Raw genomic sequence first — 25,043 nt, 5'->3', positions numbered from 1 at the left:
CATGATTTTTAATTCGTCCCCGCTTCGTTACTTTTATGTCATAGTTAGTTAGTAAACTACAGTTGTTAATTCTCCCGCATAATCTGCGTGCATCCGATCAAACCAAAATACATTCCGCTTATTTCCGATATCGATCATTTTCTCTATCCAGCAAGAAAGTCCGTGGACTTTTCAACCGTCAAAACTATTCCGTGCAGTAGTTGCGACTCAAGAAAGTATCTAGTATCTAGTAATCCTATGCTCCCGTCTTCCCCTTATTTCATCCGGATATACGGAGTATATCCTCTACTTGATAACAAATAACAGAAATAAATGTATAAATATTAGATTACTAATTTTTAGAATAAAACCATAATTAAGCATAAACAGACAAGGAATACCAAGAAATCCCAGAGCCGAGTGCACCCGAAGTTTGACATCACAACACCAAAAAAGGAAGACCTTCATCAGATATCTTCAAATCCGACAAAAGCCCTTCAAGAACCAGCCTTACCATCGAGATTCTCAATAATCTACTTATTAACCGTTTAACAACACATCTGCCACTTCATCGATCATTTATACACGTTCAAATTCAAATAGGAAAGAAATCCACATTAAAGTACCTTGACTCTTGAGATCCATAAATCTGCTTGGACGGATTAACAGTGCTTAAGCGGTTTTGCCTCCATACATTACATCGTCCCATCATTCCCCTCCACGCATGAAATACATGATCCACAACCTCCTTTCCTACCAATAGCCGCATTTATACAAGTATTCGATAAACCACCATCATATATTCATCCACGTCGGACGGCAACTCTTTATAAGTCGCTCAAATCATCAACAGAACACAAAGTCCTTCATCTCAACCTCACCATCACACAATCTACTTCTGCTCCATCCAAAATGCCACCACCAACCCAACAATCCCGCCCGTTCTTTTCAAACTTCCTCGCCGCCTTTCGTTCCTCACAGCTCTCCTCTACCCCGATCATAAGCAACACCTCTTCATCCTCACATCAAAAACCTCACACACATTCCCATTCCCATTCACATTCGCATTCACAATCCACACCCTCACAACCACGACAAATAAGTACAAGCACAAAACCAAACGCTACATCCAATGCCATCCGAGGAATCGACCGCACTCTCACAAATAGCAATAGCGGAAGTAGTCCCATAGGAAGTTACGATTCGAGTCCTAGTCCCGGAGCATCGAGTTATCTCCACCAAAACCAAAACGCGAGTTCGAACCCAAACACAACGAATCCTACTTCCCCACCTACAAGTTCGGGTTCAAATATGAATCAGGCTGGGAATGGAAATTCATCATATGCTCATGCGAATAAATATGGACGGTTCAAAACATCGGCGGATAGAAGGGGGAGTGATAGTAGTTCGGAGGGTTTTAGAGATGTGATCGGGAAGGAGAAATGGTATATTGGAGGTCGTACGCAAGGGGGGGAGGAGAGATATTTTCAGTTGGGAGTGGTGAGGAGGAGGAGAAGCGGGGGCGAAATGAGTTTGGATCGGTTGAGTTTGTGAGGGTTCGGAGTGGAATGGGAGAAAGATAATAGGATTGATGTTTAATATATTTGTGTCTGACGAATTAAGAAGGCGTAATGAGATGGAAGAGGTAATATGCGGATTTGACAAGTTGGATATGGATATGGATATTAATTATACTACACGAGGAAAAGCTATAATTCTCGCGACGACCTTCACAAGATTGAGATGGGAGTTACAGAACTATTTACTAGCTGGCTGGGTGGCATGGCGTTGATGATATGGAAATGGAATGGGATTGGATATGGATATGGATAAGGTATTGATTGGAATAGGATTGGATGGCATTGGTATTGGTACATTATATTACATCGCATAGTATATTATTTTATATTATGATAAATATATGGAATGGAATGGAATGGAATGGATAGGATGGGATAGGATGAAGAGGAGTTACTACTGTTTATCTATCTTATATGAGATTGAGATTGAACTTGAAGTGAAGAGTTGATGAGATGGATATTTATATTTATATCTATATTTATTTTTATATCTATTTCTATATTCATGATTATATCTATATCTGATATAGGAATAATAAAATGAAGAATATAATTGAAAATGAAAATAAAAATAAATTGTAATATATAAGATTACTAGGTATGATTTTGGTAAAGAAAGAATCTTATAAATATATATATATATATATATGAGATTATATTCTATTGAAATAAAAAGTAATAATATATATATATAATATCTATTATCTTGATTTATTATATTTGATATCAATTTTTTATATTCTATCATTTATTTATTATCTTTGAGTCTATTTATTCTTTTCTCCTCCCTTTCCCCGCACGCACTCTACCTCGAACCTCCCGTCCACAGCTACCTCTTTCCTGCCTTCATGACTTCCAAAACAAAAAGTATGTGTGAAAAATTCAAAACTCAAATCCCTCCTCTCCTCTCCTCTTCACCCTACAATATCAACCAATCTCCCACCAAAAACCCAAACTGAACCAAATAAACCCAACCCAACTCACCACATAAACCTCTGCACTCTTCCCCCCTCCTGCACCCACTCAAACCCCCGATACAAAAATACATACCCCGTAATTACATTTACGAGTAAATACCAGATAGTTTCTACATACATATATACATACGATTGAAAATTCCTCTCTTTCTCTTCTTTGCGGGTTTGAATGGGAAACTTGGATTTAGTTTCCCGGTCGGGAAGAGTTGTGAGGGGTAAAGTGGATGAGTGAGATGAGTGAAATGGGCGAGATGGGAGAGTGGGAATGTGTAAACGGAGGAATATGAAAGGGAGGATGAAATAGCGGGGTTCGACGAGGGGGGCGGTTATGAGGGAGAGGGTGGTGGTTAGGAGGAGGAGGAGGAGGGTTGAGAGGGGGGTGATGGGGAGGTTTGGGTGGGGTTTTGATGGAGTGGTCGGGTTGGGGTCGGGGTTGGGATTGGTTGATGAAGATGGTGGTGCTGGTGATGGTGAAGATGGTGGGGATGAGTCGTGGTGGGATTTTAGCTTATGTTTCTCATCCTGAGCGCGTAGTAGATGGAATGAAGCGTCTTTACGCATTGGGTTTTCGAATGAAGCGAGAAAGTGAAGATATTGCATTTCCGTAGAAATTAAGATTTGGTTTGATGTGTGGGGAGTAGATGATGAAGATCCCGAGAGAGTTCTGACAATCAGGTAGAAACAGAAGATGTAGATAGGAGCCAGGAGATAGCGAATTACTGGGTGTCGTAGAATCGTGTATCGGAATACGTAGAATACGTAGTGTCGATTGTCGGCTAGGGTGAATGGATGGATTATCGTGTTGTATTTTATGATTATGAGGGATGCGAATAAGGAGGCTAACATGAGGCCGACAGTTATAAGAGCGCGAAGTTGAGTGTTGAGAGGGGAAGTGAGGAATTTGGATGGATGGAGAAGATTGTCGATGGAAGATGAGAGGAATGAGAAGAAAGCTGGGAGTAGCAGCGGAAATGAAAAGAAGGTTATGAAGGGCCACAGATAAAGGAGTTGTGGGAGGTGTATGGTGGCGACGTGGTTTGATTTATCGCCTAGAACAACGCCGCCGTTGATAAAGACGAATATGCCGAAGGTAATGAGAAGTAAGATGTGGGGAATTAAGCGGAGGAGGATAGTTGGGAGACGATCTATGGCAGTCCAGAGGACCGAAAGAGGTGTGAGGAGAAGATCTGGAGGTATTAGCTCTATTGTATAGGGTAATGTGCGTTGAATCAGCCGCGAAAGCTGAATAATAAGCAATTACCTTCAAGGGCAGCAGCATGAATAGGTGGATCATGTGGATGCTCCGATTTCGCAAGATCACAGAATTTTTTTAGCTCCTCCTGTGATGGTGCTTGAGGATCCTTAAAAGAAGGAGCACTAAGACGATATGTCTCCTTCATCGTCCTTATAGCCTCCATTCCTCCTAAGTATATGGCAACCCAAAATATATTTGTCTGTCTCATACATAAAGCCAATATACCACAAAGATAAAACCATACCCCATTTCTCCTCGGCTTCTCAAGTTTCTTCATTTCTGCTTGCTCAAGAAATTGTTTATACAGATATAAAACTATACAAGTAGATAGTACATCTGTATAATACAATCCAGAGAAGAAAAAGAGAGGGGGAAATAGGGCGATGTTTACAGCGGTATGTAATGAATCCACAGATCTCAACTTAGGGGCTTGATCTACGCGATTTGCAACTCCGGCTCGAATAATGAGGTTTCGACATTCCCAGGCAAGCATCATAATGAATGTAAGGGCAATAACATTTGTTATTCGAAGAAAATGTACATCACATATTGTATAGCCAGAGACTATACTCAAAAAGTGACTCCACCAGTATCTATATTCAATTAGTGATTTTTGATCATGATATGTAGTCTAAAGAAAGGACATACAATCCAGGCGGAGTAGTGAGTTTTGGATCCCAAATCCCATAATCCCATCTACAATATGCTTGGGCTTGAGGTATATGAAACACCTCATCCTAGATTTCATGAGTAACTATATCAAACTGGGGGTAATACTGGAGAGGAACATACCAAATAAGGCTCAGGGACAATCTTAGTCACCTGATATTCCCAAAAACTTGCAAGACAAGCCACGGATAAAGGGACCGCGATGGCAGTCCTTCTATTAAGGCCTTCATTTGAACCAAGATTTGTTCCTATGGCAGTGAGGACTCCCACCAGGAAGGTGGAAATGGCACCGGCCATGAGGACACCTTGGTGTTTGGTTTGTGAGATTTGGCTTTGATTCACTCTTTTGAATACGGTGAAGGTTTTAGGATCATGATTTAAATATGAGTATCTGATTAGATGTTAGAATATTCCTCAAGACTATTTAATATGAAATTAACTTACGAAGGTGTTGCTTGGTTACTGTCGGAAAATGATGATAATTCTGGAAATTGAGGTTGTTTAACATGATCTTTCGAATGTGGCTGTGTTGGTGTGGCTGACACAACCACTACTTCTACGATATTTGATGCCCCACATCCTTCATATATTTCCACTCTTCACCTCCTTTTTACTTTCACGCAAGCTGACTTTTTTGGTTGAAGTCTCTACTATACATGAAGTGCTGTATGTGTATGAATTTCAATGTGGTATTGTAGAATACTTACTATCACCCCATCCTCAGTGTTCAAACAGTAGAAAGAATGTCATTCTTCCAAGTTCTTATCAGACTCCTTTCTCTTCGAGTGCGAGTTGCATTCCAACAGCAAGTGACCATCTTGATACATAGGAGGTAGTAATCCAAAGTATCAAATTAGCATTTGTCACTAAAATATTTCTTTTCGGTGGACGTTGGACAGCTCTGATGGATTTTATTTCTAGTAAGCGTGCATTATCTTTACTTAAATCTATCAAGGTTACCTAAACCTAAAAGAATTCTATGGCAATAATTTTTCTGCCACTTTCTTATTCAAAGACTTGAATTTCCTCAAGAACTACTTCTAGTACAAGTTAGAAGCAGCTGTATTTCCCAAAAAGTCTGATTGCCTGTTCTTCCTCTGCTTCGGTCCCAGTTAACCATAAGCAAGTCAAGAACTCACAGCCAATAAATCACCAGTTAGTATGTATGGTACTTATGCCGGAGGCGAATCGCAGGTATGATCCATCCAAACTTGGTACTCTTGTTTTGGAATAAACAGCCTCAAACTCCCTTCCTCATGACTTCCAACGGTTTCTCGCAACAGCTAACTTGATTGGCGAGTTTTCACAATTTTCCTACCAAGACCATTGTCTCGCCTGGATCTTTGAAGTGTTTTCCAGAATATTTTACAGAATGTTTTAAACTTGATTCTTTTAATATCAGAGACGTTAATATACTGATATAGGCATTTCTGCTTGCTATGGTGGGTTCTTACCTTCTTTATGTATGGAAATGGGCGGAGTCCTGGAATATGAATATATTCGTCTCCGTTGGTTCTCTTTCCCTCTTCCGCAAAATCATTCCCTTGTACATGATTTGGATCGCCTTTTAATAACGCTTTTTCGATGGAGTTTTCGAGATCAGAAGGGATGTAATTATAGGGTTTAATTTCATTTCTTTTGACACGAACGGAAGTGGTATGTCGCAAATGATCAGCCGCTTCAATAGATGCTTTAACAGCTTTCCTGCTTTCATATGCTTCTTCAAAAAAGTTATTCTCCGGCAGTTCCTTTTCCGTGGAGGGAAATCTGAAAGATTCTTCCGGTAAAGTTTCATCCATGATTCTCCTTTTAGCCTGGACTCCTGTGGCTGCATAGTTCTTCAGATATCTTAGATAAATTACCAACATTCGATATTCCTTGCCCAGCTTGTCTATTATCCAAATATGGAGATCCTTCGTGTTGATATACCCACTGGGATTGTTGTTGTCTTGATCTAAAATTAAATCCTGGAATCGTGTGCATAGCCCGAGAGTGACCATTTCTTTTCTTGGATCAAGTTTTTCAAGCATGCCGGGATCAGATGAGTCTCTGCTAGCATAGACTTGTGAAATTGCGTAGCTAGAGGCTCCAAATTAGTCTTTGCTAGCATAGTGATAAGGATCTGTGTTATCTAAAACCCTCCGTCAAGCAAAATTGGCGACGCGCCATGTTCTCAAGAAAAACTTACTCGATGAGGCTAGGGTCACGGTCATCACAATTCTTCCTAGGCTTGGATGCACATTTCCAACCATCAAATATTTGCTCGGCTGCCACGGCTGTCCACCCGATATGAGTCAACGCTCCAATGCTCGAAGCGCTTTCGGGAATTTCAAGTGGTGGCAGAGTGGAAGCATCAATGGGGACTATGGTTTCAAAAAATTTGGTTGATTCTGCATTTGTCCGTCCTAAGCTTGCTTCTACTATCTTCTTTTCAAAGCTCATACCTATTAACCAGTGAATTTTTAGATTGTGCCCACGCAATTCCTCAGATATGATGAGTAACTTACTTAAAGCAGCTGCGTTGATCTTCCAAGTTCCTTCGACACAATCACCCAAAATAATATGCTTCTGTTGTAGGTACACTATTTCCTCGAGGTCAAGTTGAAAACTAGGGACTCCATCTATATAGGGAGGGAGAGGAATATAGTCCCACAAAGACATTGTCGCAGCAAAATGAACTTCTGTCGCAAAGACACAATGTCAAAGGTATGATAAAAGGGATAAGAGAACAATATTATGTAGTTATGCTTTTATAGTGAAGATAGAAGTGCAAGACTTATAAAAAGTTGTTGCACATGCTGTAGAAATCCTCGTGAAATAATTGGACTTTTCGATCCTACAAGTGAGCGAAATGTACTTGCCTGAGATGAGCTCGTAAATATGTATAGTAGAATAGGCGGACGATACCTCCTTCTATTTTGAACCATATTATATATACTTAGTTTGAACGTACTCGGCAATTTCAAAAATGGCTCCTGCCTTTCTTATTTATGACTGTGAAGAACAAAATGTTAAACGGACTCGACAAATCATCGCACTGGGTATGATACCTCAGACCGAGCTTTATAACCAATTTTTTTTATATCAAACGTTTGACTATGGTTAGGCTAACCCAAGTATAGTTTCACACACTCCGGATTCTCCAGTTCCCAGTCGTTCTTATTTCATTTCACTTCATTTCATTCCAATCAAAACATACAACTAAATTCAAATTCGTTGTAAAGTCCTTTCTAGCTTCAAGGATCAGAAAACCTGTAAGATCTTACTGTTTCCTCAAGAATAATAAAATACATCGACGCATCAATACAAATCATGCCTGCCTTCCTCGCACCTCTACTCTACCCTCGTAAATTCACTCACAAATCGTTCGAATCCGGAAATCAATAGCTGTCTGAATAATTCTTCTAATTTCGAAATCGAAAGATATTAGACTGTATATTGGTGGTTTATATTTGTGTATATGTAATATATCTTTATATTCTCGTGTTAATTAATATAGAAATCTTATATAAGAAAATATTTAATTGATAATAAAATATTAATTCCAAATTATTTTTTGAATGAGTTGATTCATTTAATTATTATAGTTCAGAGATTTGAAAAGATTTCTGTCACACTCAAGAATACTAGGTAAAGTATCTTGTATTAGAAAATACTAAGCTAAGGAGAAAAAGAAGAAGGAAAACAAGAGTAGAGATTGATTGATTGATTGTGTTTATCGTCATAGGCCGTAGGCCCACGCGCCTTGGCGCGTGATAACCTTAGCCATCTATTCCAGTTTTGGACAAATGACGCTCAGAGGAGAAGCCTCTGAGTGGTTTACTAGCTAGCTAGGGGGAGTATTTTTATACAATTTAAAGGGGGCTAGGGCAGGGTTTACATGATTGCCTTCGCAGGGGGGGTTTGGGCCGGTAGGCCTTTTGGGGTTGTAATTGTGGTCATCCTCGTCCACTAGATCATTGGCTCTTGATCTCTCTCTCTTCCCCTCATACTATTAAAACATTGTACTCGAAAACCCTTCATCCCTGATCCTCTTCCCGATACCATCAATCCAATTACTCCTTATATACCAGAACGTACTGTAATCGCCCATCGTCAGGATTGCCTCGTCCTCATTCTGATCATCCTGCCAATAGAAAGCTTATGAAGGAGTATCAATCCTCATATAGTATAACTATAGTATGCACAAATAATGGTTTGTACGGGTGTCCCGATTCCGTAAGTAGTATACCTTCGCTGAATGAGAGCAGAGTAAGTTTCGTCATCAGCTCAGGTCCTTCAACAGTACTCCTCCGGTGTTCCCGTATGGAAGGTATATAAATTGTTGTCGTTTCAGTCGTGTCGATCATGGGAGGTATATAGTATATAATATATACGTATCAAAGATGTCGAGTTGTACTATATGTTCCAGAGGAGTCTTACTTTTAAGAAGTGAGATGATTTCGTGGCGTATTGTTGTAGATGATGGTGTTGTCCTCTGTTTTGTAATAAAGGTAGTATTGTAGAGAGTGTATTTCGATAATGCAATTATCAAAAAACCACAAACGGGTAAAAACGTTGTGATCGGGCGCCTCTTCCTCTTCCAATTACCACGACTCCATCAAATAACTCAAACTTAGCTTTGCAGACTCTCATAAGAGAGCTGGAGGTTCGTAGGATACATCGTGTACAGGTGTTGAGTCTTCGCATCCCAACAAGAGTAGAGAGTTTTCCTGTGATTAAATACAAACGGGGCATGCCACGTGACCCGGAGGTGTGAGACGTCACAATTTCCAATTTGTCTTCAATAATATTAAATAAAACTTTTTTTTTTTTTACCATTAATTATAAATTAATAATTAATTTATATAGAATATCTTTATTTAATATATAATATAATTTAATGAGCTTATTACATGTTTATATAAGATTTTAAAATTATTAAACGTTTTGTATTAGAGTCTGACAAAAAATATTTCTTATACAGTATAGTAAATACAAACCCTCAGTAGGGTATCTAACCGTTCACTTGTTCTTTGCCTTCCCCTGTAAAGTCGCCACAGATTACTTTCTCGCAGATTGATTCTTCGATATACCATGAGGCTTCGCAGAGCTCTTTTTTGTCGCATTGCTCGCAGCTTTTCGTTCTGGTTTTGATCGGACGACGTCCTTTGAGCCATATGAGGCTGGAGTAAGCAGTTGTATCCGTTTGCTTCTGCGGAGATCCATATGGCCAAGCAAAGGTGAGGGCCGTGGATCTGCTGCAACCACACTAGAGGGCGGTAGCGTGCTATTATGGGACTCCTTTTGTGAGATCTTCAGTCGCTGCTGAGGATTTTTTCTCTTTGTGGCGGCTTTTGAGACCCTCGATGGAAAGGCTGGACCGAGGAATGCATTTGCTGGCTGATTATCTTTTAGAGAGAGATTTCCTCCGCTTGGCAGCAATACTTGCCCCGCTTTAGAACGTGGGACCAGCTCATCTGAATTGAGGAAAAGCGAAGTCGATGTGGGGAAAGAGCGCCCAGGGTCGTTATTCTCTGATGTATCTGAGCCGGTGTCTGCACACTGTTCTTGTTGGGATGAATTCAAAGTTCTAGGTAGCTGGTGATGATTTGGTTGAGGAGGAAAAAGAGGTTTAAAAAGGCGTGTAGCAGATGCTTCTCCTACTTCATCGCTACTGCTCCGATGTGAGTTCGCTGGATCAGGAGCAGAATCCTTCGGAATTTCCCTTTCAAAAGGCTCCTCATGCTTCCACGACATCCCAGGCAGAACACCCCATCTTTCATTCCAGATCCCTCGGCTAGACCAAGTGTTTTTGACATTCTCGTACGCTCTTGTATTGATATCGGTAACACTACTGCCTTCTTTGTCCACGGCTTGTAGAATTCCTTCACGCACCCTCGATATCTGATAAACGAATTGATAATATGGACGTGAAGCTTCACGTTGGCGTTTCTGTAAAATTCGTTGCTCTGAAATCTGTTGTTTCGTGCGATAACTTTTTGTCTTCGGTTTCTGTCGTGTGAGTGGAAAAAAAGTAGGGATAGAATATGAAGGCTCTGCTTCCGAATCAGTCTCTGACTCGGACTCAAGCGGTTCTTCGTGCTTCCACCGTCCAAAAGCAAACTTGTTCCATTTGTTGTTCCAGATGCCTTGCTCGACCCAGCACTTCTTGACCATTTCTGCGGCCTCTTCCTCGAAGACGGTATCTCCAGGATTTATCTTTATTCACTTGGTACTTGGGTCACTATTCCAGATCCGTCTTCTTTCCTCTTCCACCTGAGCAGCGAATTGTTTGTGCGGTTCCGAAGCCTGGCGCTTCTCTGCCAGCTTATTTCGTCGTTCCTGCTGGAGTTGTTGCTCCTCGCTGGGACCATCAGGACTCTGAGATCGAGTCGTTGTACCCGATCGGTCTGATGCATATACTGATAAAGGATCGTCAAATCGTACTCTCTCGCGATCAAGTCGCTGCGGATCTCTCTCGAATTGTAAGAGAGCTCTTTGAGCTCTAGCTAACCCACCCCCTTGGAGTGTATCAGTAAAGCCAGCCATAGTTTATTATCCTTCACTAGTGGACTCAGGATTCTGATGTAGAGGGGAGGTTAGTGGAAAGGTTTATTGTGAGAGAAGAGAAGAGTCGAAAGTCGTTGATGAGAAGGTCTTATTTTCGATGATGGATGTTTTCAGTGTTTATTTGAGGATTAGCGCCGGGAACTAGAGTAATAGGTAGATAATACTAAGTGCCGGAGTGCGGGGGTGGAGCCACCAGCGGGTTGGTGCACAGACTTACAGTTCGCCCTGTGAGTGATAAAACCTCACCAAAATTATAAAATGATTCAATCAATATATTTGATATATCATTTCTGTGACGGAAAAGTCGTAAACGGAGTCAATTCAATCACTTAGAATCTAAAACTAAAGAACTAAGAAGATTCTAAGTAAGAAGGTCTTTATATACAGGGCTAGTGCACGTGAGCCACTAGTGGGTAACAACCGTCACGTAACAATTTCTCAATATATAAAATTAGGAAATATATCAGCAAATACAGTATTTAGAGATTTATATTCAAAATTTCCAATCAGAGCAATTTGTTACGACGGCTTCGGATCTCGTATCATGTGACCAATTATGTAATCACATGGTCCCTTAAATCCCCTCGGTCTCTTGATCGAAGAGACCGAGGGGACCAAGGGGACGATTAGCATGAAGGTCTATATAACCAAGATGGATTTCCTTTGTATAGAGCTTCGTGCTCAAGATCAATCATTTAGTATACTCTACTATTAGTTACGGATTGCATTATTGTCATTACTTTAAGTCCCTGCTTGACGCCTAGTTATAAACCACCTCGAGAGCCTAGAGCACTTCCACGTGATCTAGACGGCAAACCTCGTAACATTGCGCATTGATCAATTCCGGCCTATTTTTTCTCCTACGAATAGACTGTGGATTTGGGATTCCGCGCCCTACAGCTTTTGCTTATTACTATATATTTTTTAAACTCATCATATTTTACAACAAAATAAGCATACAATAAACATCTTTGATGGTCTAACGGTCATGATTTCCGCTTGTCATCATCTGGCAATGCGCGGGAGACCGGGGTTCGACTCCCCGTCAGAGAGTCACTTGTGATCCTGAGTTCATGCAACTCCATTTCCTTTGCAACTTTTTTGGTCTTTCAGGAATCCGGTTGTTGCTTTGAATATTTTCACTTTTTTTTGTCTTGCAGAATGAATATTCAGAAGAGGTAAAATAGTCAAAGCGCCAGCAGAATTTTATCTTTAGCGAAAAAATGGTAGGCGGTGAAACCGGTATTTTTGGGAAAACAAGTTCTGCCGCATTGCACGAGTACTGGTAGGTTACCTCAATCAGCTTCCTTTTGAATACTTATTCGGTTTCGAATATCTATACTCTCCTAGATAACACCAACCAAGTCCTGTTTACGCTTCTATAGCATTATCTTTTGTGAACAAAATACAAAACATGCATTCTCTTTAAATAAATATCCAAAGTGGATTATCTACGGCAATGGAGGAGGATCCACCACAAGTTTGGAACTACATATCACGATCCCTCCACCCAAATATCCCTCCCTACTCATAGTTCATCACGAGCTCAGAAAATACCAGCTAAGAGGATTATTGAACTCCGAGCATCAAAAATGTCCTGCCCTGCGAGGGGGGCGAGCTTAGAGATATAGAGATATGGATGTGGCTCGAACCGACCGATTATCCTTCATGATCCTAGGCAATTCAGTCGATGCACGGATTTATGGGCTCCTGGCAGCTGCCTCTGGGCTCGCGATACTTCTTAGTAGGTATCAACAATGGAATGTTTCGTGTGATTATAGTAGTCTTGAGATGAGAGATCAGAGATGCACCTGAAACTAGAAAGTGGATGATTTCTGCTTCTATCGTGCAGCATTTAAAGGATGTCAGGATTGTCTCTGTTCTATCTTATTTTTATCTTTTCCTTGAAAGCGAATCAAGGGACACGAAATCTCATTATTGATTTCCTAGCACAGCTCTTACCTCGATTTCAAGGTAATTCTGAAATTGGTGGTCAACTCGGTGGTAAACTCGGAGTTGGAGCATTTTCCGTATGGCCAATTATGGGAGTATTTACTCCTTGGTCATTCATTCCTGGGCTGAGAAAGTCTACTATATCGTCAATGCGATGGATGACATGATAATGGAATTGGAAAATTATCCTTGAATACAACTGAGAGGTGCTTTATAATCTAACTAGCTCTACTAAAAGACTTTTTTGCATCGAGTTACTTCTTTTCTGGAAGCTAGAAACGACTCTGAAAATAACAATGATTGATTAGAACCTGCATTTGAATTTTCCAAATCCGGCGATACTACACAGAAAAGAGTGTTTTAGAGACTATTTAAAAAGCGAAAAGTCGTGGACATGACACAAATTCTGCGTATAGACAATGAGGAAAAGGTTATTTACTTGTTTGATTGGAGCTATTAGATTCAGCGTTGCAGGAAAATCTAATTTTCAGTGGCTTGCTAATAGATTACCTTTAGATTTGATGGAACAGGAAGGGAATCCTTAGAGCAGGAGCAAGTATTTTGTTTCTTCTAAAAATTAATTATATCAATGGATAATTTACTGTAATTTTACCCAAAGGACAGACAGGCTGTCGATTGTTCTTTGAATATTTATACACGATTATGGAATTCAGGAGACGAGCTCGATTGACTTAGCGGGGAGAACAGAGTCAGTAAGTAGCTGGCCATGACCAAGAGAGCAAGATTTTCATGAAGATTTCCGGGAAAGGTCTTGTGAGGGTATATATAGACTGAGCTGGATACAAAATAATGTAGTCCATCATGATGTAAGGGGAGCTGGGATTCTTGATATGTTGCATGGTTTTTATGGCTTTTCTTCCTATGATTCATTCTCAGAGGACTTACTTGAGATAGTGTGGTTGTTGTATCAATTCGATACCATATTCTGTGTACGTACTGGCTCCTATTACAGGAACCTCTTTTGATCCCGATGTATGTTAGTGCGGGAATGAGATAACTCTCGGATGGCTATATGTCCCGTCATCATTTTTGCTTTTCCGAGAGATGTTTCTCCAAATGGGATGATGAGCTAGGTAGACTGATCTTGTGTATGAATATTATTACAATGCCAATGTAAGAAATTCCATATGTCACAGCCACTCACATCGGTATCCAGTATATTGACTCGAAGAAATATAACTGTGTGAACGAAGTGAATGACTTCAATTCAATTACTACTGTAATAAAGAACTAAGCGAACGCGAAAGAGACTAGCTCTTTTAGTAAGTCTATATAAGAATTACTACTTTCAATATGTAGCTAGCTCTTTAGACAGAATACAATTAGACATACAGGACCTACATAATCCGTGGGTGCTACGTCTTCCGTATCCTTCTCGTACCAACAATAACGCTAAAAGTTACTAAGCACCTGACTTGTAGGTTTTATAATTATGAAATAATACGAATTTGAACCCCCGGAATAACAATCAATTCTGTAGCTATGGATATTTTTTTAAATATGATAAATACAATAAATAGATTCTGGCCGAGAAACACTCCAGACAGATATCACTCAGGCCTTAATTCTGCACTAACATTTTGCGATATTCTGATATCTCGGAGCAGATAAGGCTGTTTGAAATGTATATAATATAAGTATAAATAATGATCGATATACGAGAGGTATAGTAATCCTGTCATCACAATTAGAGTGAGCTGAGGCAATCTGATTACTTAATAATAATAATAGTCCCACCTTGTTAAAAATGAATACGTATTCAACTACAATACTTTGTATTAAATTAAAGTAATAGACTGGGAAAATATAATTATATTCTTCGAAGAACGCTCTTTAATGTTTATCAATAGACTTTTAGGATGACATTGTTGAGTGTCTGATATATTTCTAGTATTCCATACATATCTAGAATTGCCATTTGAGTATCGCTCTATCCTGATGATTCACATCGTGGGATATGTGCGGCTCTTTGGATCTGCATTCCCTACTCTTTAAATTTCTAGTGGAATTCATGAAAGGATTGTTGGGTTTCGCATGCAGTGTACTCCGTAAGCATGTCTTTAAATTTATGAACACGTGGAGGCGGGGTAAAAATCCGTGTAACCTAACCTTACCCTACCCTGCATGGATGAATGAATAATCGGAAAACTAACAGTATTACGACTCAGTTTTCTGCGCCAAGTATGCGTTCAAGTGTATGTAATCGGTTTTAGTGGGGAGTGATGATATGATGCAGAAGTGGCATTTTTTTGCTGGAACGTTCTTAGCTGAGATTAAACTTATCTTATGGTTACTCTTAATGGGGTGCTGGAGAAATGTTAATTCTGCTTGCTTGCTGTGTTGGATTTAGTGTCACCAGTTGAGATGGATGGATATCTACTCGTTAGATTGAAAATTTCTCCCTGCTTATTAATTCGCCGGTCCTGATTTATTCTTCGAAATCAAGTCTTCAAAGGACCAATGGTTATCGCGTATTGAGATGGCGCTACGAGTCGGCTGGTATGTTATCGTTTACCTCCGGGTCAGAGGTACAACATAACAATAATTACTTTGATTCGTCCAAGTGGCTGGCTCCAGTACTAGTGTTCACTTATCAATCAATACACATTGATCAATATCAACTTATAAATTTACCGATGATATTATATACCTCCAATGTTCTGATTTAACTTTCAAGGCTTCAATAGTGCGAGCGCTAAATGTGATGGTATCAATATCCATCCCGTTGGTGCTGACTGAAAGGGAAATCTAGAGCAAGGTCTCAGAGGGGCAGTCCACATGTTACTATCATCAATAATCAAATTGCATAAGTTGATGAAAACAAAGATGCAAGTCAGCAAAGTCAATGACCTGAAGGTTGGAGATGGTATTGTTGTCATAGTCCCAAGAATTGTATAAAAAGGTCAAGGAATTTCATTTCTGGAGATATATTTCTCACCATCAGAACACTTACTCTACACTTCTCCAATAAATCTAATTCACCACAAAACACTCTCAAAATCTTCATTCCAACAACTATCTTCATCATGAAGTTCATCTACACCACCAGCATCATCACTGCCATCTTGGCCACTGTTGTCCCAGCCCTCCCTGTCGCCGAAGCCGACGCTAATGTTGCTCCGGCCGCCCTTGAGAAGCGAGGAAGTACTCAATTCGCCGTCTACACCGACTCCGGTATGTCAATCTTTCTTTCATTCATCCATTCATTCTACACAACAGCACAGTATCTTCCTCTTGACATCCCAACTAACACACACATCACAGCTTGTGGCGGTGGAGCCGTAATTTTCACCGACGGAGCCGCTACAACCAAAGGAAACTTCGGAGCTACTCAACACAGCATCAAGATCTTGAGTTTAACTCCTAACTACCATGTTACATTCTATTCGGGTCTTAACCAAGGAGGTAGCAAGGCTCAATATGGAACTGCTTCCGTTGGTGCATGTGCTACCAATGTTAATTACTTGAGTTATGGTTTTTATTCTGGTGCTTAGGTCTTATTTCTCATTAGGACCGAGAGGATTGGAAGGTGGTCTGGGAACGGGAATTGGATTTGGAATTGATGGCAAGGGGAGAAGAGCAATAATGAAGAATAATCAGAAAAGGGGGACGATGGAAATCAGTCATTCATTCATTCATTCATTCATTTAGCTCACAATGTCTGCACCGTCTCCGGACTGCAGCGGAGAGAGAGCTCACAGACTTCTTGCGTCCATCTAATACACGCTCTTTTATGAATTTCACAACTGCGGTTCATTTATATTGATGTTTACTTGCTAGTGAGTGTTCTAGAGTCAGTTATAACTTGTTGGTGATTATACAGAGTAATGATGAACTCAGTGATTAATTGAATCTCTATATCGTATGATCAATACAGAGCATCAGAGTAATTTATTTTCGGGTAATTATAGTAAGATTAATATCTCCAAGTCTATCATTTCAGCTAGGTAAGATCTTACTAGGTAGATGGTATATATATATATATATAACCAGGCTCAGTGATGAGGAATGGGAGGTCACCAACGGTGATATTTGGACTTACTGTTCTAGTATACCGGATGCGCTAACGATTATATTGTGATTTTTTAAGCTGAGGCTGATGTTCTTTTACTTGTACATACATGTTAGGTCCATCATGATATCTCATGTTCCGCTGCATTTCGACTGTTATTATCTGCTAAGGTTTTGTCACGATTCACCATTAGGATTAGTGTCTTGGGATGAAAAGGAATCACGTGATAAGGAGCACTAGGAGCCCTGAGGAGCCAGAAAGCTCCTGGGGGCTCCCTTCATCGATCATTATATAGTCAGAGTAGTTTCATAGTTTAGGAGCTTGGTGCTCAACTTAGTTATCAATTAGTTTACCTACATTCTACTTGATCTAGTAACGACTTCACTTCCAAGTGAATACCAGTGATAAAGCCTTAACCCATAACTACCAACCGACGAACCTTAGGCAGCCGCTGCCTCCAGTACAGTATCGTTACAGGTTTGTCATGTTCACCCATTATAGGTGAGTTGTTTCTTCGGGGATCTTGAACTAAGGCCTTTCGGATCTGGTGTCAATTAGCCTGGACTTTTCAGAATTGTATAATACTAATGTTACGACGGCTTCTGGCCTCGTATCATATGACCACATACGAAGTCATGTGATCCCTTCGATCCCTTTACCGAAGGGATCGAAGGGATCGAAGGGATCGAAGGGACCGAAGGAACGATAGGCATGAAAGTCTATATAATCAAGATGGATTTCCTTTGTATAGAGCTTCGTGCTCAAGATCAATCATTTAGTATACTCTACTATTAGTTACGAATTGTATATCATTATTGTCATTACTTTAAGTCCCTGCTTGACGCCTAGTTATAAACCACCTCGAGAGCCTAGAGCGCTTCCACGTGATCTAGACGGCAAACCTCGTAACAACTAAAAAGCAAAATTTTAATAATATTATTTATGTATTAGAACTTGTATTATTTAATAATAAAATATATCAAGAGTATATGTTACAAGGAATGACCTCACACAGGGAATAGTGGGAAGCTGATAGGGCAGAACTGAGGTAATATTGGTCTTGTAGGTTAATCTCTCTTCTAAGTTCTACGGAAGTGCGAAGCTCTCTGTAAGAGAGCTTCTCAATCTAGTCCTAACAGGACTAGTGCCCTGTGCACGTGCTACGCAGGAACCATTCACTTTAACAGTATATCTAAATAAAAAATTACTTTATATTTTATTATACGTTTTCTAGCTCTGTTTTATATAAATATCTCATTTCTACTCTATAAATCCTCATATTATACTCGAGCACCAAATCATTATATAAGGTTATTTTATATCAGTGTTGTATTTTTTTTTCCCGAGGACCGGACCGATGATGGATCCACTATTTATTAGCAGGCATCGGAGCCAGATGCATGTACAGGGAAGCGACCCATTTTTCCTAACGGGCAGGGTCATGGTACAAATGATTAATCTTATCAGATGAGAACCACCGAAACATTCACATGAATCGAGCCTCGGTTCGTACTTTTCCTATCAATAGAAGTTTGACTCTGAAGATATATCCCTGGTAAAATCCATGGAATACTCGTACTAGTAGACCGCATCACTTTAGGGCAAGCAGTGGGATCACAATGACAAAATGGTGGAAAAGATTTAGAGCCAAGGAATCTTATCAGATGAAGATTTTATAGCTGTTGTGGAGTGAATTAGGTTATCAGATTGAAAATCATTTGACGTAATGCCAACTTTGGCATCTAAACCCTCCCTAATTCTTATTGAAAATCGTGATGAATCAACTCTTGAGTGTCGAGACTCGGTACCGGTACTAGTAATGATGCTATTGAACTCCTACAGGTATCATGCTGTTACGATATTATCACATGAAATGGCAATTATGGCATGACTTTGATTTCGATCTTTGGCTCCGGCATCCGCTCTTAGATTTCCAGCGACTGCATTCATCATCCCCTGCTTTACCAAACTTTATTTTCGAATTACCTAAAACTAATAATTTTTATCTTTACCGCTTTCACGACTCCCGGTTGATAGCTATGTATTGACTAGACGAACTCTATGCTTTACATTAAATTGTTTCTCGATTCTGGTGTTTCGCTCTACTGATTATCCTGCTGTGCTAGTTTGGTCATCGGTCACAATATCCAGCATCACATATTTCTCTACATCTAGCACTTCATTGCAATCCTCATTGTTCCCAGAGTTCTTTTAGATCTCTTAGACACCCTCCAGATCCAGTCATCGCCAGCACAAAAAAGAAAAGAGGAAAATAAAAACAACCAAAATGTCTCTCCAAATCCCTAGCTACGATCAACCCCAGCCAACCCTTCCTCGACCCCATCCTCATCTCACCAATCGCATTCGCGCATACGACATTATATCAACAGAATTCTCTATTGCCCAACTCAGTCTTGCTATTACTGCGACTGTAAGACGCAGTCCATTGTCAATTCTATTCTTGAATCAAACTCCTGAATTACAACTCGAGGGCTTAAACAATGAAGCTGTTTTCATGCAAGATTTTGCCACGAGTTTAGATCCAACTTGTCGGTACACATTCCTTAATTACTTAAGTGAGGAAGGAATGTTGGGTGAATGGATGACGAAAGGAGAGATCAACCCAAGCATGGAAGAGTGGGCTCAATATGTTAGATGGTGTGTTAAGGTTGTTAGGGAAGAGGGATGGGTTGATTTTTCTGAAGGTAGTGTAGAGGAGATTAAGGAGAGGGGCAATGGAAGAGCCATTGATGTTATCGTTTCTGGGGAGATGTTCAAGGCGGATAAAATTCTAGATGGAGGAGAGGGTGAAATGGATTTCGTAAATGAGAGTGAGGGATTGAACATATTACAGGCTACAGATGCATTGCAAAACTTGTGCGCTGCAGCTTCATCCTCCGTAAGTTTTCTTTTTTTCTTCAGACTCCGTGGATAATGACTAATATGTTTTCAACAGAATCTAGCAGCACTCACAGCACAAAACGAAAAGCTTCTATCGCTGTACGAAAAGGATCAAGCAGGCAGAATCGTCAGAGCATTGCTGTAGATTTCAAACCTGGCTCGATGCTTGTGGTATTAGATGATAGATGGCGTTTGGGACCTGAAATTTTTGCGGCGGAATTCCTGCTGTCATGTGTTAATACCCGTCAAAGTTAGTTTTTTTTGGTTTTTTTTTTTGGTTTTTTTTTCTTGGAAATAATATTGTATATACTACCAAACCAGTTAATTTCGACTCTATCTCCTAGCTTTTGCATAATTGTTTTATTTTTCTACTTAACTTCTTCCACATCCAGCCACGAGCTTCTGAAAAATCTCGTGTTTGAAGAAGAAAATGTTTTGCCGATGTTAATTTTTTTTTTACGGAAAATTGGAAAAAGATGCACAGTGCATGCATGTAACTCGAGGAAACTATAGAGTACAAGCATCTCAAGCTCTATCCTTTACCCATGAAGAGTGTGCCACGCACTTGGGTCTTGGCTAGGTAAGTCTTAGCTAGGTGTCTACCTATCAAGTCCCCACCTTCCCGATACCGGTTATTAGGAGTTTTAGGTGGGTTGGCTCCGTGTTATCCTTCTCGTCTAGTGGGATGAATCATGAAAGTGCTCAGTCAGGACGAAAAGAGGATGGGGGAATTTATCATATCATCAGGGAATGGCATGTAGTAGTTAATGGTAGTTCCATCTGATAAAAAATGTTGGCTTGAAGCAGGGGATTTTTAGATGCTTGCTTGTTTCGTGTTGGGTTTTTGAGGTTTTTCTTAGGATGGGCGATGATTATGAGTCGGTGTGATTGGAGTCTGAAAGTAGATTTCAAAATCACAGTATATGTGCCTGCAGTTACCTATTCACATATACATATTCCTGTCATTGAATTTGGGGAATTTCGATATTTTTCAGCAAGCCTATTAAACAACGGTATCCGGAGAAGCACAAACAAACGTTCACATTCCTTTTCCATTGATGATATTTTCACATACCTCACATTACAAAACCACTTCTGAGAATCCTACTGAAGAGTCGTCCGCAGTCGTGTCACTTGGGAGAAGTGCATTTTTCTATAATACAGAAGATTTTTATTCGATTCAATCTCTGATCTCATGAAACAGTAGCAGCACCGGTAAGGAGCTTTTTATGTTCCCAAAAAAGAGCTTATGGTTGGAAGTGAGGAGGCTTAGATACTAATGTACTGCTTCTCCACGCTCTTCAATCGTCACACAAGTTTCCCTAAATCTTACGCTGTGAGGAACTGGAACTTCAAGAAGCTCTTTATAGTGCAGTAAAGCAAATGCTTTTCTATCACTATTCTCTAGCCAGCCCGCCGTTGATTTCACCCGGGGCGTTAGAGAAAGCATCTTGTCCAACAGCTTTTTCAACTTTTATATATGAATCCCATTTCCGTCAACTCGAGAGACAATTTAGCCTGCTTGGCGCAGTGGTAACGCGTAGCACTTGTATGTAGAAGATTACAGCGATGCTGAGATCATTGGTTCGATTCCAGTAGTAGGCATGTCTTTTTGATTTCAGAGTTATTTTGTATACATTTTTGGCATCAAGGCTTCTTTTTTTGGTACACCTTATCGGAGTGTTCAAAAAGAAGGCACAAATTTCTGGAAAGGAATCTGTTCTCTGTTTTCGTACTTTTTTCTTGGCACTTCTGCTCAAGTGGGTTGGGGTTGATGGAAAGGGGTTGTAGTCTATCTAGCCTATTAGATGAACCAAAAGCCATGATAATGTTAGAAAGAGAAGACGAACATCGGAAGAGGTTCTCTCTCTATTTGGATTGTTGTGTGAGTGGATGGTATACGTATTCAGGGATATGGAGATTGTGGAGTCCCACGAATAATATCTACTTTTATTTCACACCAGCGAGGCTAGTGCTTTCTACTTGTGATATTAATATATTAGCTATATGATCATCTAATCTATTCCCTATCTCTCAGGCTCGCAGAGTTCCAGCTCTATGATCCCCCAATGATGATTTCGCCTCGACTCGAAATCGCCCCTACCTCCATTAAACCCGTGAGTTCCAGCCCATTACCTAATGTACCAACCTCATCCGTTACCTTGTTTCTCTCCATCAACTCCTCATACCATCACTCTATATTCCCAATTCCAGTCCCCATCCTCACGATATCCGATGGCTATCTGCTCGAGCTCAAGACTCCCTACAAAACACTCAAGAACAACTAAACCTAGGATCCAAACACTTTCCAGTCTGAATCTGCTGATACCCCTTGTAATCTGGACAGTTTGCAACTGAACTAAGACAGAGTTGAGTGTATTTTTCGCATGTTACTGTGGTACGCATTCCAGCGTGTCCGCAACCGAAATATGTTAGTGTGCTTGCGCGCATTGTGGGGATTGAGTGGGTGGTTATTTATGGCTTGGAATTTGGCTTGGGGATTAGGGAGTGGTTATGAGGTGAGTATAGTATGGATGGTTGAATCTGAGGAACTCGTGGAGGAATTAGGGTTTTCGTATGTTTTCTTGCTGTTTGGATGTGCTGGGGGTTAACTCAAGGTACGCCGGTGATGAAGGTTACAGAAGTGGTTGTCGCTGAAGACAGAATGTTGAAATTTGAAAGCTCAGGATCAGATTTTGATCTTGATCTTGATATAGAGGTTTCTGAGAAGGTCGTGGTTATGCCGTGGCATGCTACTCTATGGCTATGTACAGGAGTGAATGTCGCCAATTTGAATCTTATTAATATCTAATAAAGGTTTGGATTTTGTACGGTATAACGAGGTAGTTTATCAGCATTGCGTTGTGTGTCACTGGATGGGGATTTAAGTGAATCATTAATGGCTAATTATATAATACATCCAACAGGAATAAAAGATGAGGTTTTCACATGCATGTGAGTATGAACGGGAAGTTTGGTATCGGAATGGACGTCAGAATGTAATTCAGTGTATGTGAATGGACATACAGAGCTAAGATAGAACCAAAAATTCACCATCTTCGTTAAAGAATGAGCATATACATTCACCAAATTCAGCATGTCATGTCCAGCCTACCGCACTCTCATCATTATCTACCCATTTTAGAGAATTCAATACCGTCATAGACAACATCTTCTTGAATTCCTTAACTCCATCCCATTTGTTCTCGGAGTCTTATATGCATGCCTCTCAAGGCAGTATTCACAATCCTCGCAAATCGTATTTGAAATGCAAAGTATTGATTTCCTCAATGGTTTATTTCGCTATTGGCACAGGCCAGATAGATAGGAACGGTCTTTTTGGATATGATGCATAGGTAGAATGAGAATGCGTAGGTTGAATCAATATAAATGCACACACTTGACTTGTGTAGATGATAATGGTGGTATATATAGTCTGACATTGAGAGGGCAATGGCTATGGTGTGATATGTGTTCTAGGATGACGGCCGGGTTTTTAAGTGAGAGAGCATTCATCTTGATTGTCAAGATGCTGGTGCGGGATAATTTTGCAATTCGATGGACTTTCCTTCATTTTCTCTGATCTGATGTTTTGATGTTGTATCTAGCAAACTTTCAAGGCAATTTTCGAGAGAGATATATGTGCATAGCAACGGACTTGCAAAGAAAAGAGAGAATTAGATGCGAGATGGATGTAAAATTTATGGAGAGTTAATTGAGCAGAAAGAAAGAAAGTAATGAATGACTTTGAGTCATAGAAACCTTGCTGGAAGAGAAAACGCATGAAAATGTCTGGCGATTCTTACCATCAGACATAACTATTCATTCATTCAGAGCATATAGAAAGTTTCTAGTCCTTCAACTCATATATTTCATACAAAGCATTCTTTAAATCACATCTCATTCCCCAGCTATAGTGCTAGCTCTAAAGGTATCTTAATTGTGACTGATATTGTATTTCCCTTCCAATGCTTTCCTCTCAATATACCTCTTCCATATAACATATGTGATGCCTGGATAATTATCTATAGAGGCCGATTTTTAAAGAACAAATCTTGATCGCAAAAAGAGAAGACAGATTCTCACGGGACGCCCACAGTGCACATCCAGCTTAGTACCAAAAGCCGAAAATGTTGACAGCTTTGCATAATCAGCGAGCCTCCAAAACCACCATAGGCTAAACACACCAACATTGTCATAATCATCTTACATCTACGATCTTGCACACCATTTAAAATGCAAAAAGTCGGCTCAAAAATTTTTATCACAAATCTTCGCCCGGCTAATATCAGGGGCAGGGCAACCCCTACCATTTATTTATTCAACTCAATCTCAATCCGATCAAACACAAATCCCCACTCACTAAACAGACACCCCCTCCGAGATTATAGATTTTCAATCTGATAAATATTTTCCAGAATTATTCCAGCCGACGCGACTAATGCAACAAAGTGGATAACTTTTCGTAACGACTTAATCTTATCAATCAAATCAATTAATCAATCTAATCAGATAAAAATTTTCACGCCCCGCTTTGACTTTTTCTATCTTTTTTTGGTGGATGTAGATGGACGGATCATGGAAGTGCTTGCTACTCCGGGATTATTAGGTGAAGAAGGGAAAAAGATGGAGAGCTGGTGGGGGTTTCTCTTCTAATTTGTGAATTGTGACGAAAGATGAGTGGGACGAATTAAGACTCAAGAGAGGGATTGGGACTTTTTCGGGACGTTTTATCACACTGGTTAGTTTTCATTACGGCGTGAGTGATGATCCATATGCAGCATTTTAATGGAGCGGAGTTGCGGTGGAGGAAAGAGCTTTTTTGTGGATAATATGATGGTGCTTGGAGATCCTTTGCCTCTTTTTTGCTGGGTGGTATGAGATATTTTACATGTTGGAAGGTTTCTTGAAGTGAATACTCTTCGTGCTCACGTACGGCCACATCAAGAACCTGCTCAAATTAAGATGGTGTTGGTCTCTCAACTTACCCAGCTTCACACAAATGTCTCCATACAAACCTTGCTAAACCCGCTTTATGCTAGGGATCGGATGTAATGGGTCTCTATCCTTACGTCACAAGATGCCCATGCATTTGACATGTGGGAATTTGCGTGTACCAGCCTCCAGGAGTCCAGGAAGACTCA

The 25,043-nt window shown here is 40.1% G+C and overlaps 12 protein-coding genes and 2 non-coding genes across 14 annotated transcripts; 9 read left to right on the top strand and 5 right to left on the bottom strand.

Moving 5' to 3' along the window:
* Positions 1-891: 891 nt before the first annotated feature.
* SS1G_13973 (hypothetical protein) lies at positions 892-1,533 on the top strand (the record flags this gene model as incomplete). Its single annotated transcript, XM_001585063.1, has 1 exon — positions 892-1,533. One exon carries the CDS (start codon positions 892-894, stop codon positions 1,531-1,533), a length of 642 nt encoding a protein of 213 aa, XP_001585113.1.
* Positions 1,534-2,864: 1,331 nt separating this feature from the next.
* On the top strand, positions 2,865-3,472 carry SS1G_13972 (hypothetical protein; the record flags this gene model as incomplete). The annotated part of the gene is made up of 3 exons (XM_001585062.1): positions 2,865-3,015; positions 3,222-3,264; positions 3,394-3,472. 3 exons carry the CDS (start codon positions 2,865-2,867, stop codon positions 3,470-3,472), a joined length of 273 nt encoding a protein of 90 aa, XP_001585112.1.
* Positions 3,473-3,765: 293 nt separating this feature from the next.
* Positions 3,766-7,121, bottom strand: SS1G_13971 (hypothetical protein; the record flags this gene model as incomplete). Its single annotated transcript, XM_001585061.1, has 8 exons — positions 3,766-4,384; positions 4,440-4,528; positions 4,584-4,851; positions 4,905-4,944; positions 5,328-5,361; positions 5,915-6,539; positions 6,649-6,904; positions 6,968-7,121. The coding sequence occupies 8 exons, from the start codon at positions 7,119-7,121 to the stop codon at positions 3,766-3,768; spliced, it is 2,085 nt and encodes a 694-aa protein (XP_001585111.1).
* A 307-nt stretch (positions 7,122-7,428) lies between these two features.
* On the top strand, positions 7,429-7,665 carry SS1G_13970 (predicted protein; the record flags this gene model as incomplete). Its single annotated transcript, XM_001585060.1, has 2 exons — positions 7,429-7,501; positions 7,583-7,665. The coding sequence occupies 2 exons, from the start codon at positions 7,429-7,431 to the stop codon at positions 7,663-7,665; spliced, it is 156 nt and encodes a 51-aa protein (XP_001585110.1).
* Positions 7,666-8,614: 949 nt separating this feature from the next.
* Positions 8,615-8,809, bottom strand: SS1G_13969 (predicted protein; the record flags this gene model as incomplete). Its single annotated transcript, XM_001585059.1, has 1 exon — positions 8,615-8,809. One exon carries the CDS (start codon positions 8,807-8,809, stop codon positions 8,615-8,617), a length of 195 nt encoding a protein of 64 aa, XP_001585109.1.
* Positions 8,810-10,667: 1,858 nt separating this feature from the next.
* On the bottom strand, positions 10,668-10,991 carry SS1G_13968 (predicted protein; the record flags this gene model as incomplete). Its single annotated transcript, XM_001585058.1, has 1 exon — positions 10,668-10,991. One exon carries the CDS (start codon positions 10,989-10,991, stop codon positions 10,668-10,670), a length of 324 nt encoding a protein of 107 aa, XP_001585108.1.
* A 989-nt stretch (positions 10,992-11,980) lies between these two features.
* SS1G_14614 lies at positions 11,981-12,065 on the top strand. The gene has a single exon. It is a non-coding gene; the product is annotated as a tRNA-Asp (tRNA).
* Positions 12,066-12,680: 615 nt separating this feature from the next.
* SS1G_13967 (predicted protein) lies at positions 12,681-13,656 on the top strand (the record flags this gene model as incomplete). The annotated part of the gene is made up of 4 exons (XM_001585057.1): positions 12,681-12,756; positions 12,963-13,060; positions 13,471-13,521; positions 13,585-13,656. The coding sequence occupies 4 exons, from the start codon at positions 12,681-12,683 to the stop codon at positions 13,654-13,656; spliced, it is 297 nt and encodes a 98-aa protein (XP_001585107.1).
* A 435-nt stretch (positions 13,657-14,091) lies between these two features.
* Positions 14,092-14,562, top strand: SS1G_13966 (predicted protein; the record flags this gene model as incomplete). Its single annotated transcript, XM_001585056.1, has 4 exons — positions 14,092-14,099; positions 14,215-14,248; positions 14,313-14,403; positions 14,507-14,562. The coding sequence occupies 4 exons, from the start codon at positions 14,092-14,094 to the stop codon at positions 14,560-14,562; spliced, it is 189 nt and encodes a 62-aa protein (XP_001585106.1).
* A 1,450-nt stretch (positions 14,563-16,012) lies between these two features.
* On the top strand, positions 16,013-16,480 carry SS1G_13965 (hypothetical protein; the record flags this gene model as incomplete). Its single annotated transcript, XM_001585055.1, has 2 exons — positions 16,013-16,160; positions 16,251-16,480. The coding sequence occupies 2 exons, from the start codon at positions 16,013-16,015 to the stop codon at positions 16,478-16,480; spliced, it is 378 nt and encodes a 125-aa protein (XP_001585105.1).
* A 2,805-nt stretch (positions 16,481-19,285) lies between these two features.
* Positions 19,286-20,044, top strand: SS1G_13964 (predicted protein; the record flags this gene model as incomplete). The annotated part of the gene is made up of 2 exons (XM_001585054.1): positions 19,286-19,897; positions 19,955-20,044. 2 exons carry the CDS (start codon positions 19,286-19,288, stop codon positions 20,042-20,044), a joined length of 702 nt encoding a protein of 233 aa, XP_001585104.1.
* Positions 20,045-20,980: 936 nt separating this feature from the next.
* SS1G_13963 (predicted protein) lies at positions 20,981-21,349 on the bottom strand (the record flags this gene model as incomplete). The annotated part of the gene is made up of 2 exons (XM_001585053.1): positions 20,981-21,052; positions 21,233-21,349. 2 exons carry the CDS (start codon positions 21,347-21,349, stop codon positions 20,981-20,983), a joined length of 189 nt encoding a protein of 62 aa, XP_001585103.1.
* Positions 21,350-21,415: 66 nt separating this feature from the next.
* On the top strand, positions 21,416-21,504 carry SS1G_14652. The gene has a single exon. It is a non-coding gene; the product is annotated as a tRNA-Thr (tRNA).
* A 1,008-nt stretch (positions 21,505-22,512) lies between these two features.
* SS1G_13962 (predicted protein) lies at positions 22,513-23,415 on the bottom strand (the record flags this gene model as incomplete). The annotated part of the gene is made up of 2 exons (XM_001585052.1): positions 22,513-22,657; positions 23,300-23,415. The coding sequence occupies 2 exons, from the start codon at positions 23,413-23,415 to the stop codon at positions 22,513-22,515; spliced, it is 261 nt and encodes an 86-aa protein (XP_001585102.1).
* Between the last annotated feature and the right edge of the window lie 1,628 nt (positions 23,416-25,043).

Source organism: Sclerotinia sclerotiorum, genomic scaffold, assembly GCF_000146945.2.
Source record: "Sclerotinia sclerotiorum 1980 UF-70 scaffold_28 genomic scaffold, whole genome shotgun sequence".
NCBI classification, from domain to species: Eukaryota; Fungi; Ascomycota; class Leotiomycetes; order Helotiales; family Sclerotiniaceae; genus Sclerotinia; species Sclerotinia sclerotiorum.
The sequence above is the reverse complement of the archived record's forward strand: the minus strand, read 5'-3'. Positions and strand labels throughout refer to the sequence as shown.